The 27,711-nt window shown below is 52.9% G+C and overlaps 1 protein-coding gene across 1 annotated transcript in view; it reads left to right on the top strand.

Annotated features, from left to right (window-relative positions):
- IGSF21 (immunoglobin superfamily member 21) overlaps positions 1 to 27,711 on the top strand; it is a 242,056-nt gene that overhangs the window by 152,961 nt on the left and 61,384 nt on the right. The window contains exon 3 of the mRNA XM_003783853.1: positions 10,079 to 10,200. Coding sequence (XP_003783901.1) covers positions 10,079 to 10,200 — 122 coding nt within the window. The remainder of the gene's footprint in view (positions 1 to 10,078; positions 10,201 to 27,711) is intronic.

Raw genomic sequence — 27,711 nt, 5'->3', positions numbered from 1 at the left:
CTGATTGACTTAGTGAGGCTTGACATAAATTCAGAGTCCAGATTCTGCCCGGAACTCATTGGATTTGAACCTCTGGCTGGGCTTCCAGGGACACTGACGTTAGCAGGCCCCACTCCTGCTCTGGCTGTGCAGTTCTGCTGCGTATTGAAGCTTCTGTCCAGCATCCCTCAGGTCTTTCCTGTCTCCTCTGCTTCCTGCCTGCTAACCCTTGCAGCCTGGGGGGTGGTGATTTCCCAGAGCATCCATGCTCATGTCTAGTAGAGTTTGGGGGGCTCAGGAGGGTGGGTCATGAGTGCGGCCATTGTGTTTAACTGGCCTGCATGATGACTCCTGCCCTGGTAGATGCAGCCTGGCATTTGTCAGAATCTCACCCCCCCCCCACACTCCCTGCCCTGTTGCAGGGAGCAGGGTATGCAAACTGCACTCACAGTTGTGGGTGCAGACACACTGTGTGCTCAACACCACGAGCCTGCACACAACACCCAGCTCTGAGGATGTCTGCGCCCTCTCTGTGCTCCCATGAGCCCTCCTGCTCTTCCCCATGCAGATATCTGGAACTACACATGAACATTCTCATCATACCTTTCCTACACACACATGTGCAAGTTCAGATGCACGCCCATCTGGACACGCATCCATACTGATACACACATGCACCCCCACGCCCCTGAGGAACACAGGTGTCCTGGTCACCAGGGCTCACCCACAGGTGCTGGCACTACAGCCCAGCCAGTGCCACACACCTCCTCACACTCTCAGGGGCACCTACCTGCATGTAGGGTGCAAGGCCCTCCAAGCCAAGCCTCTCTCCTGCTTGTCATTCCCCACCCCCACCCCCACACCCGGGCCCCATCGCAGAGCTGCCGTCTGCTATCACACCGTAACCAGATGAGACAAGGCAATTTATGACACCAGCTGTCTCTGTCAAAACCGGATCTCCCACACACACCCGGGGAAGCCAATTACCATGAGCCCAGCCCTGCCAGAAACCGACATTCGCAAGGGAGACAGAGCAGGGGTGGAATCTGGCCGCCCAGAGAGGTGGGCGGCACCTTACGTGAGGATTTTCCCTGCCTGCTTGTCCCTGGTAATCTGGCATCCTCTTCCCCCAGCCCCCATGGGGAGGGCAGAGCCCTGTGGCTGCTCCTCTGGCCCAGCTCCTGGGCCCTGAAGCTGCAAGAGCAATTTCAGGGTGAACAGGTGGGCAGAGAGGTGTAGGGGAAGAGTGGTCCAGGGTCGTCATGGCAACAAGAGAGAAAGGCACCCTGTGCCCCTCCCCCTCACAGCAGGCCAGCAGGTGGCTACACCCCATCCCTGCTCCCTCTCTACCTTCATTCTTCTCACCCCTTCTCTGAGCAGCCCTGCCTTGCTTTCCCTCCGCCTATAATGCTCACTCCCTTTTTTGCCCTCTGCCCAAAACTTAATCCAACTCTACAGCCTGAACCACCTCCCGTCTGCACTTTGGAATCAGACTCAAGTTCAAATCTCTCCGCTTCACCACTTCCCAGCTGGGCAAGTGGCATCCCTTATCTGGCTGCAGCTTTTGCATTCTTTAAAAAAAAGAGAGAGAGAGAGAGAGAGAGATGTTCATTTCTACAAAAAATATTGAATGAGAATCCTCAGTGTACCAGACTGTGTCCTAGAGTTAAGGAGACAGCATTGAGCGAGATGAAGTCCTATCCCTCCTGGGCCTCAGGTTCTGCCTAGAGAGTGGGCGGCACACATTTCAGAGAATTAAAAGAGCTGAGTAAGTTCCTTCACTGTCCTCATCTGCCTTGTCTGCAGCTCTCCTCCCGGTATCACGCACAGCTTATGACAGGAGCAGGGATGATGAACGTACCCTCAGATACACCAAGGGCTTGAGGCCTGGTCCTGGGGCCAAGCTGATCTTCGTAAACTCTTTTTGAGGCCTCCTTGACCTGGTGCCATCTGCATGCCCAGCCTTGGAGGGAGCTTTCTCGTCATCGTGTCTGAGTGGCTCCACTGGGGACGCATCTGCTGAGTGTCCTGGGACTCCATTCCTTCATTCACTGACTCACTTATTCATCCCACAGACATATATTAAAATCACACTGTGTGCCAATCCCTGTGCTGGGCTCCGGAGTTTGAGTGAATGAGCCAGAGACCCCCAAGTGACAGTGGTATAGCAGAAGTTTCTAGATTTACTCTTCATCCCTCTGCACAATCTAGGCATGGAGCAATAAATCCACGCTAATAGCCACGTCCACTTCCCTTCACATTTTATAAGACACACGTTTCCTGTAGTATTTCTAACAACTCCAGGGCGAAAGTTAACATCTCTCATTTGACAGGTAGGGAAACTGAGCCTCAGAGGCAAGCCGTGACTTGCCTCATAACCCAGAGCCAGGGAGGGAAGCCCTTTCTCTAATAAATTAGATAAAGCAAGTGACACTGTGAGTTTCCTTCTAGCCCACAGTGTCACTTGCTTTATCTAATTGATTCATGCCACCCCCCCCCCCCAGCTGCCCTGTAAGGCAGGCATCGCTCTTGCCCATGTACGGCCAAGGAGCATGACTTCCCCAGGCTGGGATTTGAACCTGAGCCAGGCTGACGCAAGATCCCAGGCACCATCCACTCCTCCGTATCTAATCAGTTCATTAAAACGCTCCTTGCAAACACTCCCTCTTGCTGCCCGGACACAAAGACCTCAGCTGCTCCATTTCCAGGACAGCAAATTCCTTCCTGGCTGGAGAGGAGTTGGGATAATGTAGGCAGGCAATTTAAACAGCTCCGGCAAAATACACCAGCAGTTTTCACTCTCTGCCACTATTACACTTTCCAGCCGCGGCGGGATTGGCCCATAAGTGGGATATCAAGTTTATTACAGCTATTTCCAACCTGTAATTGGTTTTGTGGAACACAAAGAGAAGGAGGTTGGGAGGGTGGGGGAGGTGATTTTTTCCCCCTTTCTTTTTTTTTTTGCCTTTTTCGGATGACGGCACCCAGGGACATTGGTGAGGCCGCTGAAGTTGGAGGCTTATTTGTTTTACAAATTAAGAAGCCCGGGCCTGTGGCAGGCTCTTACACTGCTGGCTCAGCTAAGCCCACTGGCCATGTTGGTGGCTTCACTTGAAAGGCAACCTGTCCTGGCTGCCACCAGATTTGCTAGTGGGTGACAGCTGGGGTCCCTGAGATGGCGTCCAGCAGACTCAGGGGCATCAGAAGGCTCTAGGGCTGGCTACTCTAGGATCAGAATATTGTGCGTATTCAGGGCCAAAGGAGTCCTCAGAGGTCTTCACATCCCCCAATTCCTCTTGGAACACTTAGGGAAACTGAGGCCCAGAGAGACGAGCGGTGCAGAGACAACCTTTGGGACTTAGAGCCCAGCTTTCTGAGATGTTTCTGTTTTACAGCATAGCTGGTCATTTAGGGAATTCCTGGCTGAGATGCGTCAGGATAAAGTAGAAAATAGCCATCCATGCTTAGGACCTACCATGGCCTGCTGCCATCATCAGAGTCTGCCCACCCTTACAAACCCCTCTAATATTAGCTATTAAGTAATAGCTAATATCCATTGGATACTTTCTGTTATAATTACATAGTTAATATTTGCAAACGAGGCCTGGCACATACTAAGCACGCAGTGAATGCCAGTAATTATTATCTCCATCACTGTTGTTACTGCCATGTGCCAAGCAATCCCCTGGGCCCTCCACGTGTGCACCCTCAGTCACCGAATTCTCCACAATTGCTTATGGGTAGGAGCGATCTCTCCCATAAAGATGAAGAAGCTGAGGCACAGAGACCTCTCCAAAGTCACCCATTAATAACCCCGGCAGCAGGACTGGGATCCGAGTCTACAGCTGTGTGACCCCAAAAGCCTCCGCATGTTTCCCACTCCCCTCCTTTCAACTAATCCACACTGAGGGGTCAGGCCCCCCCGTTCACCACCTCTGTGAACGTGGATGACTCACTTGCCTCTTTCTTGGCCTCCATCTGCAACATGGGGGCGATGACACGTGTCTCCTGGGATAACGTGCCTCGCACTGGGCTAGGCTTTGGGACACACAGCTCCCATTGGGACACACGGCTCCCAGAGCTCACAGGCCTGAGAATCCAAGGACATGATGGGGGTGAAGATGGCTCAACACCATCAGGCTTGTGTAGATGCAGCTTGGGACTCGGATTCTTTTCCGTAATGTACACAGCCTGCTCTATCTGGCCTAGGCGTGCTCTTTGCTTGGTTAGGATATTTTTCAGTCCAGAATAGCATTTATGCTGTGAGCTGGTAAAAAGAGCAACTCTGCTGGTTCCTTTTGGAGCATCCCACGGGGCCAGGCCACTCCTACCGGGAGCCCCAGCCAGATCAGAGATTGGGCACAGCCAATGATCCTGAGCGATTCTGCATTGTGGAGCAGCAAGGGTGTTCCCAGTGCCTGGCATGTGGTGAGGACTCAATCCATTCATTCCTTCCATGGGTATTTATTGGCTGAGTACTGTGTGCTGAACCCCAGGGACAGAGCAATGAGCAGGATAAAGACCTGCCCTCACAGAGCTTATGTTCTAGGAGAGGCTCAAATTCAAGGGGCTCTTTATCTGTTCAGTAAAAATCTGTTGAATATGAATGAATGAAGTAGTTTGTTTCAGAAGTACTTCTCTGGCTGAGGGAGAGCAAACCCATGCATTCTCAGGGTACAGCTCACCAGGACAGAAGCTTGTCTGTCCCAGAGGCTTTGCAGTTACCTATCTGCCCTGCCCACCATGGCACCGTAGGAACCTCTCAGAATCCCTAAGCAGGGATGGAGTTGACTTTGGACAGCAGGCCCCAAGTGATGCTAAAATGGTGTGAGATGTCCTAATAACCCAGATGAGCACAGAGAGACCGCTCCCCACAGAAGTAGGGACAGACTAACTCTGCCCATCTAGTTTCGTTGGCTTTCTACGAAGCATCATCTAAATGGCACTTACATGCCTCTGATGACGGGGAGCTCACTACCCACTGTAGACATACCATTCAGTCTCTGAGTGCCTCTACAGCCACCGGGTGCTTGCGCAGAGCATCCCTGTTACAAGGGATACAGGCAAGTTCCTGGGCCCCTGCTCTCCCTTCCCCTCCTCCTTATAGGCACAATCGAGCCTTCTAGTGACTCCCACCTGCCTCCCTCTCTGGGTATGGACCCCCTGCTTTCATTTACTGATTTTCTACATCCCCTGTCTTTTTAGCAGAAAGAGTATCGCTCTCTAGCTCAGACCTAGAGGAAGTGGAGAAACCCAGAAAAAGAGGTAGCCCAGAAAAGAATTAGCACTCTTGAAAATGTCAGCCACTCTGGGGAGCTTACCGGGTGCCGTGTATTCTCTACAAGCTGCTTCTCATTTGCTCCTCGTGGGGGGATGGTTCCATGATCCCCATTTCACAGATGAGGAAACCGGGACAAGGAGAGGTACAATGAATTCCTCTAACAGCACAAAGTTAGTAACAGAAATCAAGAATTCTTTTTTTTTTTTTTGAGACAGAGCCTCAAGCTGTCCCCCTGGGTAGAGTGCCGTGGCATTATAGCTCACAGCAACCTCCAACTCCTGGGCTCAAGCGAGTCTCCTGCCTCCGCCTCCCAAGTAGCTGGGACCACAGGCGCCCGCCACAACGCCCGGCTATTTTTTGGTTGCAGCCGTCATTGTTGTTTGGCGGGTCCGGGCTGGGGATTCAAACCTGCCACCTTAGGTGTACATGGCTGGTGCCTTAGCCGGTTGAGCTATAGGTGCCGAGCCAGAAATCAAGAATTCAACCGGGAGGCGTTCTTTCCTCTCTGGGCTTGGGATGGTTCGAGGCGAGGTAGCTAAACTCACCAAGAAGGTGGGAATCATCCATAAATAAGGGACCCACTATGGCATGTCCCTCCGGAAAATGGTGCAGAAAATGGAAATCTGCCAGCATGCCAAGTACACCTGCCCCCTCTGTGGCCAAACCAAGACGAAGAGACGAACTGTGGGGATCAGGCACTGTGTGGTTCCTGCATGAAAACAGTAGCTGGTGCTGGCTGGACCTTCTGCTCTTACAGTAAAGTCTCCCATCAGAAGACTCGGAGGAACTAATAGGCCAATAGAAGCTCCACCTTTCAGATGTCACAAGCCTATAATAAATGCACCAATTTATGTAACTACAACAACATAGAAGAATCAGTCCCACTTCATGCTCCAAAGCCTCCCATAGGCTGGAGGAGCCAGGCTAGGACTAAGCACGCCCAGCCCACCTCCTCCAGGAAGCCTTCCATGATTGCCCCTTCATCTGAAGGAATCCTTGGCTCCCACACAAGCATCAGAACCTCACTGGACAATATGCGGTAAATACCTGTTGCTGTGGCCATCATCTTCCTGACTGGTCTCTCAGCTAACTGCGGGCTGCATGCCTCTCCCCAGATCGTGACGGGCTGCACTTGTGTCTGAAGTTTCTTTCTTTCTCTCCCATGGGACCTAGGATGGAGCCTGCTTGTCTCAGGTCTGGGGAAGTATTTCTAGAATTAAAGGGAGGTGTCCTAGAGCACACCCACTGCACCTTCTGCCCACAGCCTGTGGCTACCCCCCACTCCTGCCCAGCCTCTGTCTTGGGTCTTTTAGCTGCTAGAACAGCAGACTTGCAGATACCCACTCGCCCACCAGCGACCTCCTGAGCGTCCCTCCTCCCTTACCTTCCCCGAGGCCAGGGACGCCAGGGTACCAGCTGCAGCAACTGGGCATGGGGTAGGGGGTTCTCCTCCAAGTCCCTTACCTTGGAGCTGAGGTAAGCGTTGTCTCCAGCTGCCTGAGGCAGGTTTAATGGAAGCAGTTATTTACTCCTCAGGCTGACAGTGAGGGCCCTGACACAGCCCCAGAGAAAAAGATGTAAAGGAAAAGTAGGCTCGTCCTTGAAACTCCCCTGTCCCTCAGCCTGAAACAGCGATTTATGACTTGGATAATTCTTCTGCGCTTTATCTGGGGTGTGTGGGTTTGTGTGTGAACGTGTGGGGTGCGGGTGTATTTTCCTAGTAATAAAACCCTCAGTCTCGGCGAATAAATTTGAGGAGACAGTTTTACTGACAGATTTTTTCTCTTTTGTGTAATAAAAAAAATGGAGTGAAATTTGAGATTGGGACGATAAGGGCTGCCGCATTTTAGGAGAAGATAAAAAAAAGCAGCACCTGGAGGGAGGCGAGGCCTGGAGACGGGCTGCTGGTTAGACGGCAGGATGCCTTCCGCCTCCATGACTCAGGGAGGAAATTCCTCCACCCCTGAGCAGCCAGGCCGCTGGGGACAGAAGGGGACGCTGAGAGCCACCTGCTTACCCATGGACTTGCCACCTGTGAAACATGAACTAGGGACCAGAGTCTTGCCCAGAACCCAAAGTGGGGCCTAAGCTGAATTCTTGGTTTCTCCAAACTCAGTTTCTTCATCTGCAAAATGGGAGAATTATTGTCTCTTGTACTCACTTCTCAGGGACACTGTAGAGCTACATGATGGGGTGGACTTACAGCAGGGTTTCTTAACCTCGGCATGTGGGGCTGGTAATTCTTTAAGAGGGGTGTGAAGCTGTCCTGGGCATTATAAAATGGTCAGCAGCTTCCCTGGCCTCTCTGGGCCAGACACCAGCACAAAAACCCTGCCCGCCACCCACAGCCTCTAGCAGCAAATTTCTCCTGCTGGGGAGAGTGGGCGAAATCACCCTCCCAACTGAGGGCACTGGTATAAAGCTACTTTGGCTGCCCTACAAAGCCAAATGAATGATGAGGGGTGGGAGGGGGGTGCATAGAAGAGGAGCCATGTGGGGGTACCCCTGGCAGGATCAACAGGCTCCCCCTAAGCTGGGGTGTTGAGAGGTGGTAGGATGGAAGCTCTGATCCCAAGAGTGGCCAAGAGGCTACGGACCCTGTGCCACACTGGGCACAGACAGCTCAGCGACAGTCAACTGGGTCCTAACATCAGAGCAGGGGCGAGCCATGGGCATCTAGGGGTGGGAGTCTTCCTTGGGATGAGTGGCCGTGCAGATCCCAGGGAGAGAGGAGGCAGCCTGCCCCTACCAGCTGCTTCTCTTCCTCCTCTCCCTCCATCCATCCCATTTGGGGAACTGGCCTTGTATTCAGAAGGGGCTGAGGGAGAGACTGTGGTTCCCTGCCTTCCCAGTGCACAGACACACACGGTCAAAAAGCACCAAACCTTCAGGGGGAAACAAAGGGTGCATATGAGTGTTGCTAAGCCCCCAGGACACATGGGAGGGGTTGGGCTTAGCCAGAGGTAAGAAGAAGTTGGTGCAGGGTCCTGGAGCTTGTCAGTATATCGTCAACCCTGAAACTTATAGAGGCCCCCTATTCTCCACGGAGCTTGTGGTCTATGACCAACACAGATGTAGCCTGTGCCTGGTACACAGCTGGCACTCACTAGATGCTGGCTGGATAGCATGGAGTCTGTGTCTCCTAGACCAGTGGTAAGATCCCTTAGACTAGACAGATTTGGTCCAAGTCACCGTGTCCAGTCCTCCCAGGCAAGGCGATGGATCCACGCTCCAGCCCCCAGTCGCCCCATATGCCTGGAGATGTTGCTTAAAAGCATTCTCCCACCCCCACTCCAGCTCCTCGGAGACACCAGTCCCCGGCCACCACACTCCCAGCCCCCTCGCCCCCCTGCTTCCACCACGCAGAGCTGCAGGGAGTTAATTCCACTTCTCCAGGCCCAGGCATGAGGCCTCCCCATTGCAGGCTGTTAGCGTGGAGCCCAGCTGAGCGGGAGAGGCCGTGAGCTCCCAGTCTATAATAGAGTTGCTGAGACAAGCGGAAAACTGCAGCGGAGTAAACAGATAAATAATTGAAACAGTGACAACACATACCTTGCTGCTTTGTGGAGTAACACTTTCATTAGCTGGAGGCAGCATGGCGGGGGGGGGGGGGATGCGGGCAGGCAGCTGGGAACCCAGGACACTTGAGTCTGCTCAGCTATGAACAGTGGGGCACCTGAAGGGCCTTTGTCTCCCAGCCCAGATGTATTATCACCTCCCAAGGACCCGCCTTCTCCGGCCATGTGATCCTGCACGGAGTGGGAACTTCACACACATCCTCCTGGCCCATCTTGAGGGCAGTCAGAGGAGGGAAAGGTCTCCACATTGTCCCTTTCGTCACCCCCCTGTCAACAGGTGGGGTTCCTCAACCTTCTAGAGGGACAAGCTCATCTAGAATTGCCCTCACCCTAAGGCCAGAGGGAGCTTGTACGTAGAACCTGGATGTGCCTCTCTGACCACTGGCTGTGGGGACCCAGAGCTCCTTGGCCCCTCGGAGGCCCTCCAGGACCTACCCCATGGTTTCTTCCCAGCCCAGCTTCTTCCCATTCAGCCTTCCTTCTGCTCAGGCGCTCTGAATGCGGCCACTTTCCCCCGAACACACAGGGCTCTTTCCTGCCTCGGGTGGATCTTTCCTCCTCTGCCTGGCAAGTGCTCCCACCTTCTGCCGGCCCAGCCCCTACTCTTCCTTCAGAAGGCAACTCAAACACTGTTTCCTCCAGGAAGCCCTCTGTGACTATCCCATCCCCAGGACGGGGTCTGTCCCTCCTCTGGGCTCCCTGTTATCTTGGGCCTACTCCTCGCAGGATTTATTGAAATGACTGCAATTTAGCTTGTTGGTCTCCATGTGAGATCTTTGCTCCTGGCCCCCAGTTCCCTTTTCCTCTTTCCAGCTGGTCTGCTCCCCCATCCCTTCTCTCCTTGGGCCAAGGGCAGCTGTGGGATCAGGCCGTGACCCTGTGACTGACTATAAAACACATTCACACTCTCTGGCCCTGTCCACAGCTTCCCTAGCCTTGCTGGTCACTTAGGTAAGAAACCAGTCACAGGAGTGGGGTTGCCTCGTGCATGGAAAGAGCCAGAGAGGAGAGCCAGCTCTGCTCCTTCCTGGCTGCAGGACCTGGGGAAGTGGCTTCACTTCAGGGCGTCAGTTTACCCATCAGGAATGTGGGGGGTGACACCCCTCCACATGGGAAGATGCTAGTGATGACCCAGACACCTCCCATGAGAGGCTTCTCCTGGAGCACCAGGGCAGTGGGGAAGGGCGGGGCCAGGGCTAGCTGAGCACTCACCTATGGCCACCTCTGTGCTCTGTGGCAGGTGACAGATGGCGGCACCATCAAGCAGAAGATTTTCACCTTCGATGCCATGTTCTCCACCAACTACTCACACATGGAGAATTACCGCAAGCGGGAGGACCTGGTGTACCAGTCCACTGTGAGGTGAGGGTGGGAAGGGGGTGGGAGGGGAGGGGAGCACAGTGGAGGGAGCTGGAGAAGTGGAGACAAGGAGAGGGTGGGGGGATGTTGTCTCCGCCCTTTCACTTCAATCCCTCCGTGCTCTTGGGCTTGGAAGGCAGAGCTAGGGGCTGTGCTTGCAGGAAACAGACCCATCCCTTGTAGGGATGTGAGGCATGAAAGGGTAAGGCCACAGCCCCCTGTCCCTATCTAGTCTCTCTAGCTAGCTCCTCCAGCAGTCCTGCGGGGGGTCAGGGGGCTTTCCAAACCCCATTTCCACATGAGGACACTGAGGCCCAGAGAGGGTGAGCCATGTGCCTAAAGTCACACAGCAGCCTGGAACAACAGAGTTGGGAGGTGAATGGGCTCTGCCTGGCTCTGAAGCCCCTGCCACACATGCCACGGCTCCTCCTGGGCCCCAAGGCCATAAGGGGCCCAAACTTGGGAAGGAAAATGACCTCAAACCCCTGGACTCCCAGGCACGATAGGGGCAGGAGAAGATCTGGAGCTCAGAGATACTTGTTCTTTCTACCCTGCTCCTGTTTTCCAGAAGGCGGCAGAATCAAGCTAACTGATCCCATTCCAGGGTCTGCCACTTTGTAGATAGATGTGTATGTGCCCATGACCCCACCCCCTCGCACATGGCCCCACCCCCTCACACCCGCCCCCTAAAAGGCCCAAATCCTATTTTATTGCTATTCTTTGTACACAGGCTATTCCCTCTTCTCAAAGGGCTCTCTCTCTGTGGTCACCCTGTAAACTCTTCATCAGCTTTCAGAACCCCACTCAAGCAGGTCCACCCATAAGACCCCTCACACAAGCAGAACTGATCCCCCCAAACTGGATGGCTGTGACTCCTCAGAGGCCCCTAACTCCTCAAGAGGGGCTCTCATTTCACTTGTCAAGTGTAGCTTCACATAGGCACTGGAAGTGCACAGTTGTGTGCGCGCATGTGCGTACACACACACACACACACACTCTCTCTCTCTCTTTCATAATGCCCAGCCAGAAAGCGGCCGTCCACTTCAAAGCTGGAGTGGGCACACTGAGAGGTGCCTGTGTGGCGTGTGCGGTGGCACTGTGCTTTCTGGGCTGTGACATTCCAGGCAGTACCTGCTACCTCTGTCTTTATACTTGGAGCATGGAGGGGGAGTAGGCCCCAACATGGGCTGTTCCTCTTTCTCTCTGTGTCCATGAGCTTCAGAAGGACAAGGCACATGCCCCCGGCCCCTTCACCTTGTTCCCCAGCTCTCAGCCCAGGGCTCAGCACACAGTAGCTGCACAGTGAAATTTGCAAAACAAGTGGACAGCTCTGGGTCCTCTCCTTGGCTCTTTGGGCCTCAGTTTCCTCACGGGTAAAATGAGAAAAGGGGACAATAGGTTGCAAAGGGTGCGTTCAGCCCCGCAGAGGGACTCTGGTCCTCCCCACCTGTTTCTGTAAGAACAGGAAGGTGGGTGTGCTCCCAGGAGCACCTTGCTGGGTCCTCCTCCTCCTCGGGCTGCGGCAGGCCAGTGCTGAGAATGTGGATATGAAGATGCCTGAAGAGGTGTGTAAGTGACCTCACAGATGCCTCCATCTGTCTAGTTACTATTTCTCTAGGACCCGCTTCCTAAAAGAAATTGGGGCACCTTAAAATATTAAAGCACCAAGTCCATTACAATCAAGATGAAAAAGGAGATAAGAACTCATTTTGGAGACAAAAATCACTGTTCTAGAAAACAACGGGTGGTTCTGTAGCAAGTGAAATCTCAGATCATCTCTAAGATTCTCAGATACACAAGGCTGCCTGGCCATCCCTGCCTGGTCACTGTGGTCTCTGAGACTACACCCACACCCCTCAGTCCCCTCCACTGCCACAGGGGTGGTCTCTAGGACAATTCCTTGAACCCCACCCTCCCTGCTCCCTGGAGTTTCAAGAACACAGTTCTGGTGCCTGGTGCCAGAAGACCTGGGTTCAAATCCCAGCTTGGCCACTGCCCACTGTATAACTTTGGATGAGAGCCTTAACCTCTCTCTCTGCGTCAGTTTCCTCACCTGTCAAGCAGGTTGCACTGGATGGGCTTTGTACAATTGTTGAAGAATTTAGGCAAAGTTTATGTCCAAGGGCCTGCGAAGGGCCTGCGTCTCTCCTACCTCCTTGCATTACTGAAATCTTGGGCTGGTGTAACTCTAACTTTTGTGACATCCAAACATGAATGACAACAATAAGAAGACCACTGCGGCCTCATGAGGACCTGAGGAGTGCATTTGTGTAAAGTGCTGGCTCAGGGTTGTGAATGGTACATGTTTGCTATTATTACCTAGAACAACCCTTCCTCCCCCCCCCAAACAAAACAAACCGAAAAAAAAAATAATTTACCACTGAACAAATCTCGTAAAGCCTTTTTCTATTCTTTTATTTTTGATCCTCACAAACAACCCCACAAATGCAGGCAGTTATTATTATCAATTATTATTTTTGTCCCTGGTTTTATTACAAAAGGAGTCAGAATTCAACAAGGCCAAGAGTCTTGCCCAAGGTCTCCCTCTGGAAGAACATGAACTTGGTCAAGCCCCAAACCATCTCCTTCTACCCCGACACCGTGGTGCCTTCCTTGTTTTAGAGTTGAGGAAGCCAATGCCCAGAGAAGGCATGAGACTTGCTCAAGGTCACACAGCAGCATTGACTTCAGCCAGGTTTCAGGCCAGCGCTCTTTTCTTCCCCATGTCGGTCGCTGGTCTCCCCAGCCTTCTCTCTGAGCCTTGGTTACAGGGCTGGTCTCCCAGGCAGAGAGCAGCCCGGAGAGCTGGGCTGTCCTGTTTGCTGAACACTGAGAGAAAGAAGGAAGGAGCAGACCTGGAATCTAACAGGACAGGGGAGAGTTACCAGCCACCCAGCCAGCAGCACTGGGGGGGGGCTACATCACCAGGCTGCAGAGCCCCATTAGGGCTGGCAGCGGGTTTGGGATTCTGTATTTACATATAAATGAAGATATTTACAAATTAATGCATCTCAACAAGAGAGTCCCAGCTCCGCAGCTGTCTGAGCGGCTTCCTTGTCAGCTGGGGAAAGTGGGGAGGGAATGAGGCTAAGAAGATTACCAAGAATTGGCGCACAGCAATTTCCCGGGTGACCTCGAGGAGCCCCAGGGGACTCCCAGGGACTCCCAGAGCTTTTCCTCCCATTGATGGGGATGGGGCTCTAAAGGAGGGAATGCAGGCGGGGTGTTAGGGTTCACCCAACTCCCCCAGGAATGTAGGCATAGCACCCCGGTTGCATGACCTTGGGCAGGTCTCTGCCACTTTGAGCATTTCCAGCGGCCTGGCTATCAATTGCCTTTCCAGTTCTGAGCCTCAGAAACTAGAACTTCCAGGCTGGCATTGACAAGAATTTATTCCCTGGAAGCGTATTTAATTGAGCACCTGCTCAGAGCCTGGCATGGTGCAAGGTGTCCAGGGATACAGTAGCTTTCCAGTCTAGTGGGGAGACAGTGAGGAAAGGACAGAACATGCCCTGAAGATGTGCATCCAAATGGGGGATAAAGGGGCTAGTGGGGTGTGGTGCCGGGAAAGGTGGTGATTGTGCAGAGACCTGGGGGACAGGCGGGAGCCATCCTGGTGGGGAGGAGGTGGATGTGACCCATAGTGTCCTACCTGGCTCACAACCTCTTGCCCCTCACTATTCGGGGCAGTGCTGGGATGCTTGACTCTTCCCGGGGGGCTTTCTCAGCCACAGGAGCCCACTCTGCTTACACACAGGGCCGGCAGGCAGTGCTAGGGAGGGGATGTCTCCTGGGAGCTGCAGGACCAATGGCTGATGGGAAGTGTTGGCAGAATCCCCACCACAGCGGGACAACTCACATGCAGGATGGAGGCTCAGCAGCTCCCAGGAACAGCCTTGATAGGCACCTGCACTGGCTTCCTTCTCTCCTGGCTCGTTCTTCCAGCTTCCCAGATCCCCTCTTATGTAAATGCCTTCGCTCCCAAATCTATGTCTCAGGTCCGCTTCTTAGGGGCCACCTGAGGGTGGGGGCAAGAGCATGATCCAGGTGACGGTCCCCTGCACATCCATGCCTGCGATCTCACCCCTGCCTTGCCCAGGTCACCTGTTCTTGCACCAGGCCAGACACAGGTTCCGAGTGGCCAGGCTGACCACGTGGGTGGAATGCCGTCCTCACTGTGCAAGAAGGAAAAAGATCTTTCCCTTCTGCCCTTGTAGGTTCTTGGCTGGGGCCCCCATAGCGAAAGACTGATGTAAGGGAAGAACGTACATAGAAGAGCCCAGTTCATAGAAGTTTTATGCCATCCAGGAGCCGTACAAAGAAAATGAAGACCCCCAAGAAGTGGTTGGCCCTGTGTGTTTTTATGCTCGATGTGATAAAGCGGGGAGTTGTGGGAGAATGTGATAGGACCAAGGTGTGCACTGAGGGCAGTGGGCTGGGGGGCACTCAGCCGGCCCATTCGGATCCCTCTCGGTGTCCCTGTCCCTCTGTCCTTGGAGGGGAGCATGCCCCCTTCCTCTGGGTATAGGGGGAGCACCTCTCACAGGAGGGTCTTGTGACCTGCTTCAGGGGAAAGTTAGAGTCCTTCCTGCACCCACTGCTTCTCAAGTTCCTTCAGCTTAAAATATCTGCTATGCTGAGCCCCTATGTCTGAGGGAGCATGTTTTGAGCCCCCTAGATGGCCGCCGTGGCCTCCTTGGAGGTGAGAGTGAACCTGCCTGTACATAGGCTATGCCTCCCATTCCCAAAGCCCCCGCAGGCCCTGGTCCCATCCAGCTGCCCACAGCGTTATGAGGAACACCAGACAGGTTTTGCCATCCCTACTTCACTGGCAAAGAAAATCTAGACTTGAGGGGCTCAGGATGCCCCCCTCCCACCTGCTGCTCTCTCTCAAACATCTCCCATACCTCCCTTTGCCAACAAGGTCCTGCTCATCATTTCAGGTTCAGTTTAAATGCTGCTTCCTCTAGGAAGCCAGCCCTGACTGCTGGGGCTCACTGCTGACACTGCCTTCAAAGTCTGCCCTTGCTCACCGACCCCCGCCCCCTGTCTGGACTGGAAGCCCTGTAAGGACAGGGCCTGGTCTGACATCTTCACCACCATTGCCCATCCCCCAGCACAGCACCTGGTGGATGATTTGTGAATATCAGTGGGTGACTGGGGAGAGTGGTGGGCGTCGTGGTGGGTGTCAGTGGAGTGCTTTTAACACGTTGCTCACTGCTGCTGGGTGAATGAGATGCCTTAGGATGGAAACATCCCAGCCCCCGTGCCTTCCCACATGTCATTCATTTATTGAAAGGAACTGAGTAATTACTATATGTCAGGGACAATGGTGGGGGTAAAATGGTGAACAAGGCATAATCAGACCTGCGCCTGTGAGGTTGCAATACAGTGGGTGAGGAGACACCGACTATAAAACTGTGCTTCAAATAGGCCGAGTGCAGTGGCTCGGTCCTGTAATCCCAGCGCTTTGAGAGGCTGAGGTGGGAGGATTGCTGGAGGCCAGCAGTTTGAGATTAGCCTGAGCAAGAGCAAGTCCCCATCTTTACAAAAAAATAGGAAAATTAGCTGGGCTTAGTGGCACATGCCCATAGACCCAGCTACTTGGGAGGCTGAGGCAGGTAGATTGCTTGAACCCAAGATTTTGAGGTTGCTGTGAATTATGATGGACACCACTATACTCTAGAGCAAGACCCTGTCTAAAAATGTACATATATTTTTAAAATTTTTTACATATCTATGACATGTATATATTTGTTTAAAATAATAAGAAAACACATTTCTGATCTGTGTGGAGTGTGGTGAAGGAATAAGGCAAGATCATCCCTCTGTATCCAAGGAGCCGGACTAGGTTCCAGGACTTTCACCTCCCCCTCCTCCCCACAGGGATACCAAAATCCACAGATGCTCTGGTCCCTGAAATGAGATGGTGCAGTATTTGCATATAATCTAGCGAGCCTCCTTTAGACTTTAAATCATCTGTAGATTACTTCAATCCTTCATCGGATGTAAACGCTATGTGAATAGTTGTTCGACTGTGTTGTTACTGTGTATCTTTTTGTCTTCCACTATCTTCAGTCCCTAGTTAGTTGCATCTGCAGATGCAGAAGGCAGGGGTGCAGAAGGCTGAATGTAACAGTGTAATGTGAGAGACAAGGACGAGAATAATGGCGGTGGTGGTGGGGGGGGAACTGCACAGCTTCCCGTGGGAGGTGACATCTAAGCAGAGATCTATAGTGTAAAAAGTCACTGTGGCAGCGTCTGGGGTAGGGAGGGCATTCGAGGTAGAGGGCACAGCCCGTACACACGTGCTTTGCCCTGAAGCCACATGTAGCAGAGAGCAGCTGGGTGGAGCGCTCTGAGCGCTCGGCTGCACCTTCCTATTTGAGTCAGCAGGAGGGCATGTAGGAGAGACCAAGTTAATGAAAGAAGAGACGGAGGATCGAGGACACGGAAAGAAATGCCGCTTCCTTTATTTCTCTGAGATGCATCGGTTCACGTATACACTCGACAGTGCAGACGGAGTGTTTGCTCTAGGGGAGGCTCAGAGCCACAGCATCCAGAGGGGGTCGGTATCCAAAAGTGGCCGAGACCAGCCCCTGCCTCCACGGAGTCCCCAGCGCCACCCCCCCACCCCGCACGCCCATGAGCCTAGAAGCACGTCCAAGGCCCAGCTTTATCTCCTTCATCTCTGTAACCCAGACCCTACTTGGCATTTAGAGAGGAACAATAAATATTTGTAGAATGAAAAGAGAGAGAAGGGAGATAAAACATGGAGATAAATAGCTAACAATTCAAGTAATAAAGTGATAGCTGTCATAGGAGAGACGCAGTCGTAATGCAGTGATGAATCAGAGACGCGGAGATGGGGAAATCGGGATGGAGGTGGCATTGGAAGTGGCTCCTAAGTAGGTTTTAATTTAGAAAAAGAGGAGCTGGGAGCAGAAACTCTGGGCAGAGGGCACTGTGTGCACAGAGACATGTTAGTTAAGAAAGTGCTGAGTGGTGACAAGAACACTCCCAAGATTTTCTGCAGTCTGTTTAAATGAGGGGAAAAAAAGAGAGAGAAAGATTAATTTTTAAATAGGCACATAAACCAGTCAGTCCGAAGAGCAGAGGGGTTTGTTTTCCTTCGAAAAGTTAAATGTGCCTTCTGCAATCTTATCTGTTAATGCGCAGTCCAAAGTGTTTCTTCACTGTTGAAACAAGGAAAAGTGTCACCTTGTTGAAAGTCTGGCGTCTATCTCTCCCTTTTCCCTCTGTACATTATCACGAACTGTCCATCTTGTGTTCTCCAAAATATACCAACAGGTGCTGCTTGCACAAGACACGGTCATTCATTCATTTCTTCATTTCTTTGGGCCAGTCAGCAGATGCCCATTGAATAACTACTGGGCCATGGGATCGTGCTGGGCACAGGGCACCAGTGAACACGGGTCCTGCCCCTTTGCAACTGACTATCCAAGGTCTCCAGCTGTTCCCCACCTGCTGTAAAACAGTTCCTCCCCCCATGCAGAAGTCATCTGGGAATGTGAATGAGCGATAACGACATTATAAAAATAACCTTGAATCCTTCTCTGCACTTTATTCATAGCAGTCAGGTCAGAATTGAGAACCCTCAGCCTTTCGCTTCAAGAGGAAGCCTGGCTCCCTTCTCTAAACCACGGAGGGTTTTGGAAGGGAGGGCTGCAGTTCTCCTCCCAGCCACTAGGGGAGTTGTCAGTTGTGTGCAATTACACAAACCCTGAGCAACAAGGCACCCACTGGTGGTGTCTGCACTGCCGCCCAGGCTATCAACCCCCTGCAGTGGGATCCCCTTGGAAGTGGCTTTAAAATAGCAATTCCTGAACCCCACCAACACAGAGTTTGATGTGATCTAGGAGCAGGGCTCAGGAAACCAGGAATTGTTTCTTTTAAAAAGTCTTCCATGTTAAGATCCTGGCAGCGAGATCTGGACAGATCCATTCCACATGACACCTTCCACCTGCTCTGATGTGCAGACAGGCCAAAGAATTCAACAGGAAGCTCCAGGGTGCAGAGAATTCTAGGTGTTGCTGGTAACTGTCAGAGGACAGGCAATTGTTCTAAGGCCCCTGGAGCCAAACCCCTTTGATTTGAAGATGACAAAATAGCCCAGCTGGTGACCTCAAAAGTCTCCCTCCTGAGGCTAGAGTGATCTCAGAGGCACCCAGCAATTCCAGAGCCTGGGCTGGCCCCGCTTCGGGGCAACCATAGTCATGGGCAGAGGGATAGCAGCTGATGTTCCCAGTGCTTTCCTGTGTGACCTTCTCAGGAAGGGAGGACTTGCCTGTCAGGTGGGGCAAGGATATGTCCAATGTCACAGGAGCAAGACGTTCTTTCCACAGCTCTCTGGAATGTCATTTTCCCCAAAGCAGAGTGTTCTGTGCTCTCCAGGCAGAAATCACACTGGACCAGATCCCAGGCCTCTAGCCCCCATAGTGCCAGTTAGGGAGGTTCCCACTCTCTGTGTTAGGGCCCAGAGCCAGAGTCTGCCCTCAGCCTTCCTTCCTAGGCCTGACTCTCAGGGCATGATGCTTCCTTTTTCATCTCTGGGCCCTCAGTGCCTAGCCCCAGGCCTGGGACAGATGGTTTGTTCCATCAATGGACTGGTGAGTTATACCCAAATGTGGAATCATTTGAAACAATCAGCAAAACTCTCTCCCACCCATCATCTGGATTAACCCTGACAACCACTCCATGGAGCACACATGTCAAACTCACAGAATCCTGTTGTACAGAAGATGACAGGGAAGAACAAAGAGGTATGGTCACATGTCCTGGGTCACACAGCCAGGTGAAACTTGAGTTAACACACAGGCTGTGGCACTGCATGAGCTTCTGGCACCACGTCCACTTGTTGGGTCCCTGGGCTGTGGAGGCCAGGCTCCTATCCAACAAGCAATAATTGAGTGCCCACCCTGTGCTATCATGTGCCAGGCCCTGTGCTGATCTTCTTGAGAAGGGAGGCCTAATTCCAGGGCCAGGTGCTAGAGATTCAGGTCACTTAGTGAGGGAGACTAGCATGTGACCTTGTTTCTCCACGCTTGCACATGTGCATATGCGTTCGTAGGACCTGTGGCTCGGGACGCTTTGTGCCTATGTGTGGAAAGCCACCAGCATCAGTCCTCACCTTAGAAACAGCCTCAGCTGGCCAGTTCCAGGCTCCCGGGTACCATTAACTGAGAAGAACAAGTGATGTCCACTCCTGGTTCTGGGAATGGAATCGGGAAGCCAGGGTCCTACATCTTCTCCCGGGCCTCAGCCAGAAGCATCAATTCCATCGACTTGTTGAGAAATCCATTTAACCTAACACACTTCCGCTGCCCTGCCTCAGTCCCCATCGAGCGGGACGCCCTCCCCCGCCCCTGCTGCTTTCCCCGGCTCCCTGCCTCTCCTCCTGATGTAGACCTCTCCTCTTCCCACTTCTCCCCTTTTCCAGCGGTGTCTGCCCTTCTCTGCCTTTTTGAAGCCCAGCAGTGTTCCAGGCCTGTCTCTGGTGGCCTACTCGGCACCGTGGCCCTCCCTGCCCCTCTCCTTGGCAGCAGAATTGATGTGCCCGCCGAGCTCCGGAGCACTATACATTTCGCGTCAGCCTTCTTGTGGCAGTGACAACTGTCCGTTCACAGATCTGCCATGCACATCGTGGACATGAGCAGCTGGGCCCAGTGCTGCGGGCATGGGCTGGTCCTCCTCAAACTCCCCGTCCCTTGCTCCCTCCACTGCCTCCTCCATTTGTCCCTGGCCTTTCGGTGGCCTTTGATTCTCCTTTCTTCTTTTCTTTCTTTCTCCCCCCCTCCCCAACGTCCCCTTCCTCATTTGGGTGTTTTTCTCTTCCCTCTGTGCGCACGAAACTGCATGATGCTTTCATTCCCTGGCTTCCTGTGCATTTCTGCATCTCTTGGCTTAGAGAGAGTCTCCCCAGATCTCGGTGCCCCAAGACCCCAAGGGCTCCAGGAGGTCTCTGTTTCCAATTTGCAGGAGGGTCAAGGGTTACTTCTCCTTGGTCGGTTTTTGGGTTAGTGCCGCCGAGCAGCCTCCTCCACCCACTTAAGTGTCCTCATTCTCTTTTTGCCCTCGGACCCCCAAGGAGGCCAATGGGACCCCCAGAACACACCCTTCTCCCACACCCTGTTTCCCTGGGGAGGGAAGCGTTTGCACAGCTGTCTGCTGCCCTCTGGTGATGCACTGGGGTATTGCAGCAATGGGGGTCTTTTACCCGTGGGGCCCTGAACCCTCAAGGATGGGTCTTTCTCTCAAGGGTAGGGACCCTCCCTTCTTCATCTCTAGGTCCTCAGTGCCCAGCACAGGGGCTCAGTAAAGGCTTATGAAATTAATGAGCTAACAGGTTCTCCAAACATGGTATCATTTTGAATGGTCAGAAAACCATCCATTCATTACGTGGTTAAACCCTTATGACTACCCTGTTCAGAGCTTAGACCCCACTTGTGGGGTTCAAGCTCAGCCCGGAGAGGGGGAGTGACTTGCCTGAGAGCTTGAGAGAGCTCCTCCCTCTCATACAGAACTTTCCTCATACAGAGCTTTCCTCCTCTGGCAGCCTCCCTTAGCTAATGGGGCTGAGCCCTGCACTGATGGAGTGGGCAGTGGGGGGAGGGGGCACTGGGGGAACCTGTTTCCTCCTCCAGGCAGTGGTTTGCTTTTTACCAGGAGCCTTCCAGGGTCAGCGTCTTCACCCAGAACCAGGAATTGCAAGCCCAGTGTCGGGCAGCAGCCTGGACAGGTGATGGGAAATTAGCTCTGATGTCTCGTGCCCATGACATGTTTCAACCACCTCGAGTAAGGGCTTGCCCTGATTATTCATTTGTCATTTAAGTAGTATTCATCGGTTAACTGTAGACATTGGGAGACAGAGAGGAACAGGACAGGAAAGGTCCTTGTCCCCATGGAGCAGACATTCCTGGGCCTATGCCAGCTGCACAGGGAGAGGTGAGGGGGTGATGGGGCTCTGCCAGGAAGAGGTGGGGGGGGTCTCTCTCTGCTACCTGGATAGTGCATGAGATGAAACAGCCACACTAAGGCCTTGGAATGAGCATGGAGGAGATACAAGGGGCTGAGACGGGAGCAAGCTCAGTATCAACAGGAGTGAAACTAAGTCCACAGGTGCCCAGGGAGGTGATGAGGCCCTTAAGCATGGGGCAGGCTTCTGGGACTTGGTGGCTGAAATGCAGATTCTCACTCAGTGGGTCTGGGACGGGCCTGAGACTCCACCTTTACAGTCACTTCCCAGGTGAGGCTGATGGTGCTGGTCCACCATCCACATTAGAAACCCCTCTGATGCCCCAGCCCATTACATCAGAATTCAGCAACAACCAGGGCACAGGCACTTGTGTATTCAGTCGCCCAAGGTGACTCCAACAGGCAGGCCAGTTTGAGGTCCACCGTTGTAGAACATCCTGGCCCATTGGAGAGAGTTTGAATTGTATTCTGAGAGTGATGAAGAGTCATTGTCGTTGATGCTGTTTATAGTCTGACAGGGATGAAATGATAAAGCCGGGGGTGAGGCTGGACAGGGAGGGTGGAGGTGGAGAGACATCTTGAGGACAAATTAGGAAGCAGAGCAGCAAGAGGGCTGGGAGAGGGGACAGGAGAGAAAGAGAGTTCAGAGTGGCCCCCGAGGCCATGACTATCACATTCTAGGGGAGAAGGGGGCTCCTTTCTGACGTGGGGAGACCAGTGAGGACCAGCTTGGGCTGGGAGAGGAAGGTAGAACTTACACATGCCACTGGAATCAGGTTAGACGTGTCTGTTAGACACCCGAGCAAAGTAGGTTGATGGAAACGAGGGAGAGGGAGAACTTGAGAGTACAGGTATAAATATGGGAGCCACCGACACACAGATGCCATTTTAAGCCACTGTCCCCTCCCAGACTCAAGAAGGACTTGCCAGCAGCCTTTCGACATCATCTAGGCCAACCCTCTCCTTCTCCACATGAGAAACCGAGGCCCAGAGACTGTGAGTTACTTCCCCGAGGTCACACAGCAAGTCAGCTGCAGAAGCAAAATTCGACTTCCATAATAACTTCTGGAGAAGAACGGTTTCCAGCCCACGGTGTTCCATGCAGCATTCCCCCTGACCCGCAGCCTGTGAACCAGAATTGCTGATATGGCAAATAATTTATATATCTGCAGTCAGAAAACCAGGGCTGTTAGAAATTACCTACACACAGGCACACATACACACCCACACACACACACACATTCGCACATACACGTCCACATATATTATCCTTTTACCTCTAAGTAAAAAATCAGTAACCAGGCTGTCAGCTTTATTACTAATTACGCAACTACTTTATTGCTGGTATTATAAAAAACTGAAGGCTAAAAATGTCCAGGAAAGACCTAATTTAGTAAACAGTTCAGAATAAAGTATTTGTCGCTGTGGTATTTCTTCACATTAGAATTTGCTCCGGGTGATTCAAACCTCCTCTTTATTATATTATTGCAGTCTAATAAAATTCCCTGTTCTGGGAGAATCTTCTTTGCCTTAGAAGATAATTGCATTTCAGGGGTGAGGATCAGGTGGGATTGAGGGTGAATAGGGAGGTCTTGCAAATCTGAGGGTCCTGGAAAAATAAGGATAAGAGAGGACAGAAGAGGAGAGGTTAAGCGACTTGCCCAAGGTCACTGCTGGGGACAGTGTGAGCACTCAGTAGGGGGTAGGTAAGGAAATGAATGGATGGGTGGGTGGATGGGTAGCTGGATGGATGGATGAGCTCCCAGCGGGATCACCATGTTATTGTCAAGCTAAACCTCAGTCCAGGAAAAGAAGTCATCTGAAACTTGCCCTTGATAGAGATAGACAGTGACAAGAAGGTTGGTGGGCCATAGGGCCTTGCGTACAAAATAGGCACTGTCACCTCTGTTTATAAATAACCAACCTCAGCTAAGACAATGAAGCTAAATTGTGCAAAGCTGCAGGGGAGGGTCAGCCTTCCTCATTTTATGAGAAGGAAAGAGATGACCAGAGAGGGTGAGTGACTTCCTGAAGGTCACACAGCCTAGAAATGACAGAGCTGGACTAGGGGCCAGGCTTCCTTGGGTCCAGCCAAGGGTTGTCATTTCTCTCCAGCTCACAACAGCATGAGCTTTCCCTGTGCATGGCCCTCTGCCTCTCAGTTCCTTCCCCACCCACCCATCAGCTTGAGTGAGCTTCTTAAGGGAAATCGGATCATGGCACCTGCTGCTTGAGGCCTTCCGAGGGCTTCCCATTCACTTGGGATGGAACCCAGTCTCCTGTCAGGCCAGGGAGACCCATGGGCATGGCCACACCCACCTGGGCAACCTCGCCTCCCTCTCTCTCCTGGTCCATTCACCGCTAGAGTCACATCATCATGGCTTTCTCACCAGACTTGTTCTGGCCTCATAGCATTTGCTTATGCTTTCCCCCTGCTGGGTACTACAAGTCCCCAACCCAGGTCTCACATCAAATGTCCCCTCTGCAGAGGTGCTCTCCCTGATCGCCTGGCCCCTGCCCAGCAGTCCCCACCTCAGCTCCCAGCCCCTCTTAACCATTGACCTGGTTTGTTTGCTTGCTTTTCACGGCATTGATTACCGTCCACTGAGACTCCCTCGTGTGTTTATCTGAATATATATTTTCCTTTGGTTCCTCAAATGCAAGCGCCCTTAGGATGAGAACTTGGTCCCTCTGGCTCCCCTCTGCCCCCTAACTCTCAGGTGGCATCAGGCAGCACCTCCATAGTCAGGGCCTGGTTGTCGGACCACTGCCAGGCAGTGAGCCAGGAGCTGCGTTCAAGCTACAGAGTGACTTGGTCAGTCACAGTCTGTCTGAGCCTCAGTTTCCCTTTTGTCTAGTGCACAAATGCAAGGGTGTACGGGGCGGCAGTGCGCCCTCTTGGCTCTCACTGATCTGTGCCTTCTTTGGTTCAAGGTTGAGGGAAATAGGCAACAGAGCAGGCCGCAGGGTGACTAGGCTCTGTGCACAGCCAGGGCTGGGGCCGGGGAAGCAGAAGCCGGAGTTCTGCAACCTGCCGGGAACGAGTCGGCCGATTGGCTCCGGGTATTCGCATTTGGACTCTCAGGGGAGCGGCCAGCCCTTGCTAGGGCAATTTCCTTGTGAGCCGAGCTGACACTCCTAATTATTATTTGGAGAGGTTCGGGGAGGCTCAGTTAATTGATTACATATTTCCTTCCTTGACAGGGCATTTGTTTGGCCGGGTCTTATTTTTTCCCCCTGCTAGGTTAATGTTCCTGGGCATGTTGAGTATTTTGTAGGGACCATGGGACTCAGTCCGGTCATAACTCTCCCTCCTCCTCACCAACCCTGCCAGGGGCTTTCGAGCACTTTAATTTAACTTCCCTGGACCTTTGTTTCCCCCACGAGAGTGATGATATAGCAAGAGCCCTGAGATCTGAGGGCTAATAATAGCGATGCTAACACCAGTGTTGATCAGCTTCCTAGTATGTGCCGTGCCCCGCTCTGAGCACTTTACATGCAGTGGCTTGTGTATCCTCACAAAGCAGGTTCTGTGACTCTATTTGTAAATGGAAAGATGAAGCACAGAGAGGGTAAGTGACTTCCCCAGAGTCACACAGCAGGCAAGTGGCTGAGTCAGGATTCATACTCAGCAGCTGGGTGAGAGGTCGGTGGCAGGGAACAGGCCATCAGGCACTGCTCAGTGAGTGTCCAGCAGCCTTGACCGTGGTGTAGGCAGACGGGCAGCCACTCTGCCAGGAGCTAGCAGTAGGTCTAAGAGCTTCAACTTCTTCTTCAGCAAAAGAGGAATCATGAATCCAGTCCCCAGATTGCGCTGAGGGTTAGGGGTTCCTATCTTCAAAATGCTGAACTCGGTGTCTAGCGCAGAGTGGCGGGAAGTGACAGCTCAGTCACAGGTGCTCGCTGTGATGTGATTCACACCTACATGTATATGCTTCTGTGTGGAACACATTTGGCACCATAAAATGTCACGATAAGAATAAGGGGAGGGAAGTCACTGAACACAGGTGACCTTCCACCCCTGGACTGACCCCTGCAGGGACACCCTAGTCCCTCCAGTGGTCTCATGAGTGTCTCTTGTCACTCTCCCACAGTTTGACAGAGAGTCCCTTCCTCCCACCTAGAGGGAAGGGCCATGTCTGCACCCCACCTACGCCCACCCTAGACCCTGCAGAGCTCAGAACAAGGAAACGTGGAGGGAAGAGAAGAATGAACGAAGGACCCAGCTTCTCCCTCTGCTTATTGGGGACCCTCTCCTGGCCAGCCTTCCTAGGTACACCCCCCCCCAACCGCAGTCCAGCCCTGGAGATTTTGCAGGAGCAAGTGGAGGAAAGAACCACTGATCACCTCTGACATACCAGAGGCCAAGCAGAACGGGTGACTTAATCCCAGAAAAAGCCAAGCCCCTTTTCACCAAGAAGAGCTTCTATTTGCAGAGCAATTTTGTGGTTTAAATATTTTATACAGATCATCCCATTTGTGTTCCCCCCCATCTCATATTCTGCGAGGCAGGTCATGCCCCATGTCCCATTTTACAGATGAGGAAGCTGAGGCCCAGACCAACACGTAAAGAGACAGTTACAACCCGGGGATGGTGTGTGGGAGCCCCAGATATGTGTGTTCTGCACCCAGGCTGCCCATGTGCCAGGGCTGCAGAGACGGGGTCTGCAGGCATCTGGGTCTGCAGGCAGTGGGATGGGGTAGTGACCAAGTGAGTGAGTGTGTCTCTGAGTGGTCAGGAGCCCAATACCTGGAGGCTGCATCTTGGGGCCTCCATCTCAAGAGAGACTGCCTCTGATGCCTCCTTCCCAGACACACAAGCCTAACCTTGGTGTCCACCCACACCCCTGGCTCCCCAACTTCCCACATTCCCCCAGGAGACTCTGACAAGGAGAGTGAGTGTGGTGGAAAGACAGGGCCCTGATGACTTGTGGAACCATGCTCAGGACCCATGCACCCTGTAGGGCAGACCCTAGGTTTGAGCAGGCATCGGGCTAGATCAGGGCAGCTGGGGAGGCCAGGCCCAGGCCAGGCCACTCACAAAATGCAGTTCAGAGTATCCACAAAGGGGAGATGTCTTTGCAGGCCCCCACTGGGCCCCTTTGCAGTTCCCCACGTCCATATTGCCACATCAAAGGAGGGGCTGCAGCTCTGCTCTGAGCCCACCAGCGGGTGAGGAGCCCACCCCACTGCCCACCCCCATCCTCACTGCACCCTGCCCCCTGAGAAAGAGGAAGAGGTGCCCACAGGGGTGTCTGTCTGTGAGTCTGATGTCCTCAAAGGGCTTCCAAGCAGAAATATGACCATTCTTGACTTTATCTATGCAGCCAATGGCTCCATCCTTGGAGCTAATGACACCAAAGTTAGCTAATTACAGCAGCACGCACAGGTCTAGGGCTTACTGTGTGCCAAGCATGAGCACATTTATACCTATGAACTCATGACCAGTGAGGAGGTACCACCATTAGCCCCATTGTACAGATGGGAAACCTGAGGCACCCAGAGTTTACTGTCTTGCCCCAGGTTAAGCACTGGACAAGAGGCAGGTTCAGAATTTGAACCCAGGTAGCCTAAGGCCAGGGTACTGATCTTCACTAGACTACTCCTCCTTTCCCCATTGGGTGGTAATTTATTCCAGGAATCCCAGATCTGCCCTTTCCAGGCTGTGCAACCTAAGTCAGATTTCTTGCCCTCTCTGATCCCTCAATAGCACACTCTCCATGAGGGGAGTCCAGCCCTTCCCCACTGCAAGGGCCTTTCCACTGCCTCTAGCCTGCCACTGAAAGCTGCCTCCTTTTGGCCTTTGCACTCCAGAGCCAGTGGAGGACAGGGGATGAGGGCTGGCCCCTGAGCAGTCAGCATGGAGGTACTGCCCTGGGAGGGACGGGGCCCAGCAGAGAGGGCTGACCAGGAGAGGCCAGCAGGAGAGAAAGAGACAGTCGGGGCTGTGTCTCTGCACCATTAGCTCCCTTGCTCTATTTCTGTACCACCCACCAGGCTGTGATGCCAGCCCACAGACCGAGGGGAAGGAGATGGTACTTGGAGGCCCCGCCAGCTGCTTTAAGCTGCTCTAAGCTGCTCACAGGCAGAAAGAGCCCTGGGACTCATCGCAGGCCCTCTACAGACACCACCGCATGCCCCTAGTCCTGCCCCCAGCTGCATGCAGCTCACCCCCTGCTCAGCAATCCCACCATCCCCAGCCTCTCTGAGGCCCACAGAACCAAATCCAGCTGCCTCACCAAGGCCTTGAGGCTCTCCACGGCTGAACCCCACCTACAGAATTTCATTTTACATTAAGGTGTAACATATACATGCAGTAAGGTGCTCGATACTGAGGGTCTGGCTCAAGAAATAGACACACATGCCCCCCGCCCCGATCGGGACATAAAACATTCTCAGAGGCGCTGTTTTAACTTTTGTACCTACTTAGAATAGTTTTCCCTGCCCTCGCACCACACGATCTCAGTAGCACACATCCTGCATCTGGCTTTTTTCTCTCCGCAGCGTGTCTGGGAGGCT

The sequence above is a fragment of the Otolemur garnettii genome, unplaced genomic scaffold (genome assembly GCF_000181295.1).
Source record: "Otolemur garnettii isolate 467f Iridium unplaced genomic scaffold, OtoGar3 scaffold00009, whole genome shotgun sequence".
NCBI lineage: Eukaryota > Metazoa > Chordata > Mammalia > Primates > Galagidae > Otolemur > Otolemur garnettii.
The sequence above is the reverse complement of the archived record's forward strand: the minus strand, read 5'-3'. Positions and strand labels throughout refer to the sequence as shown.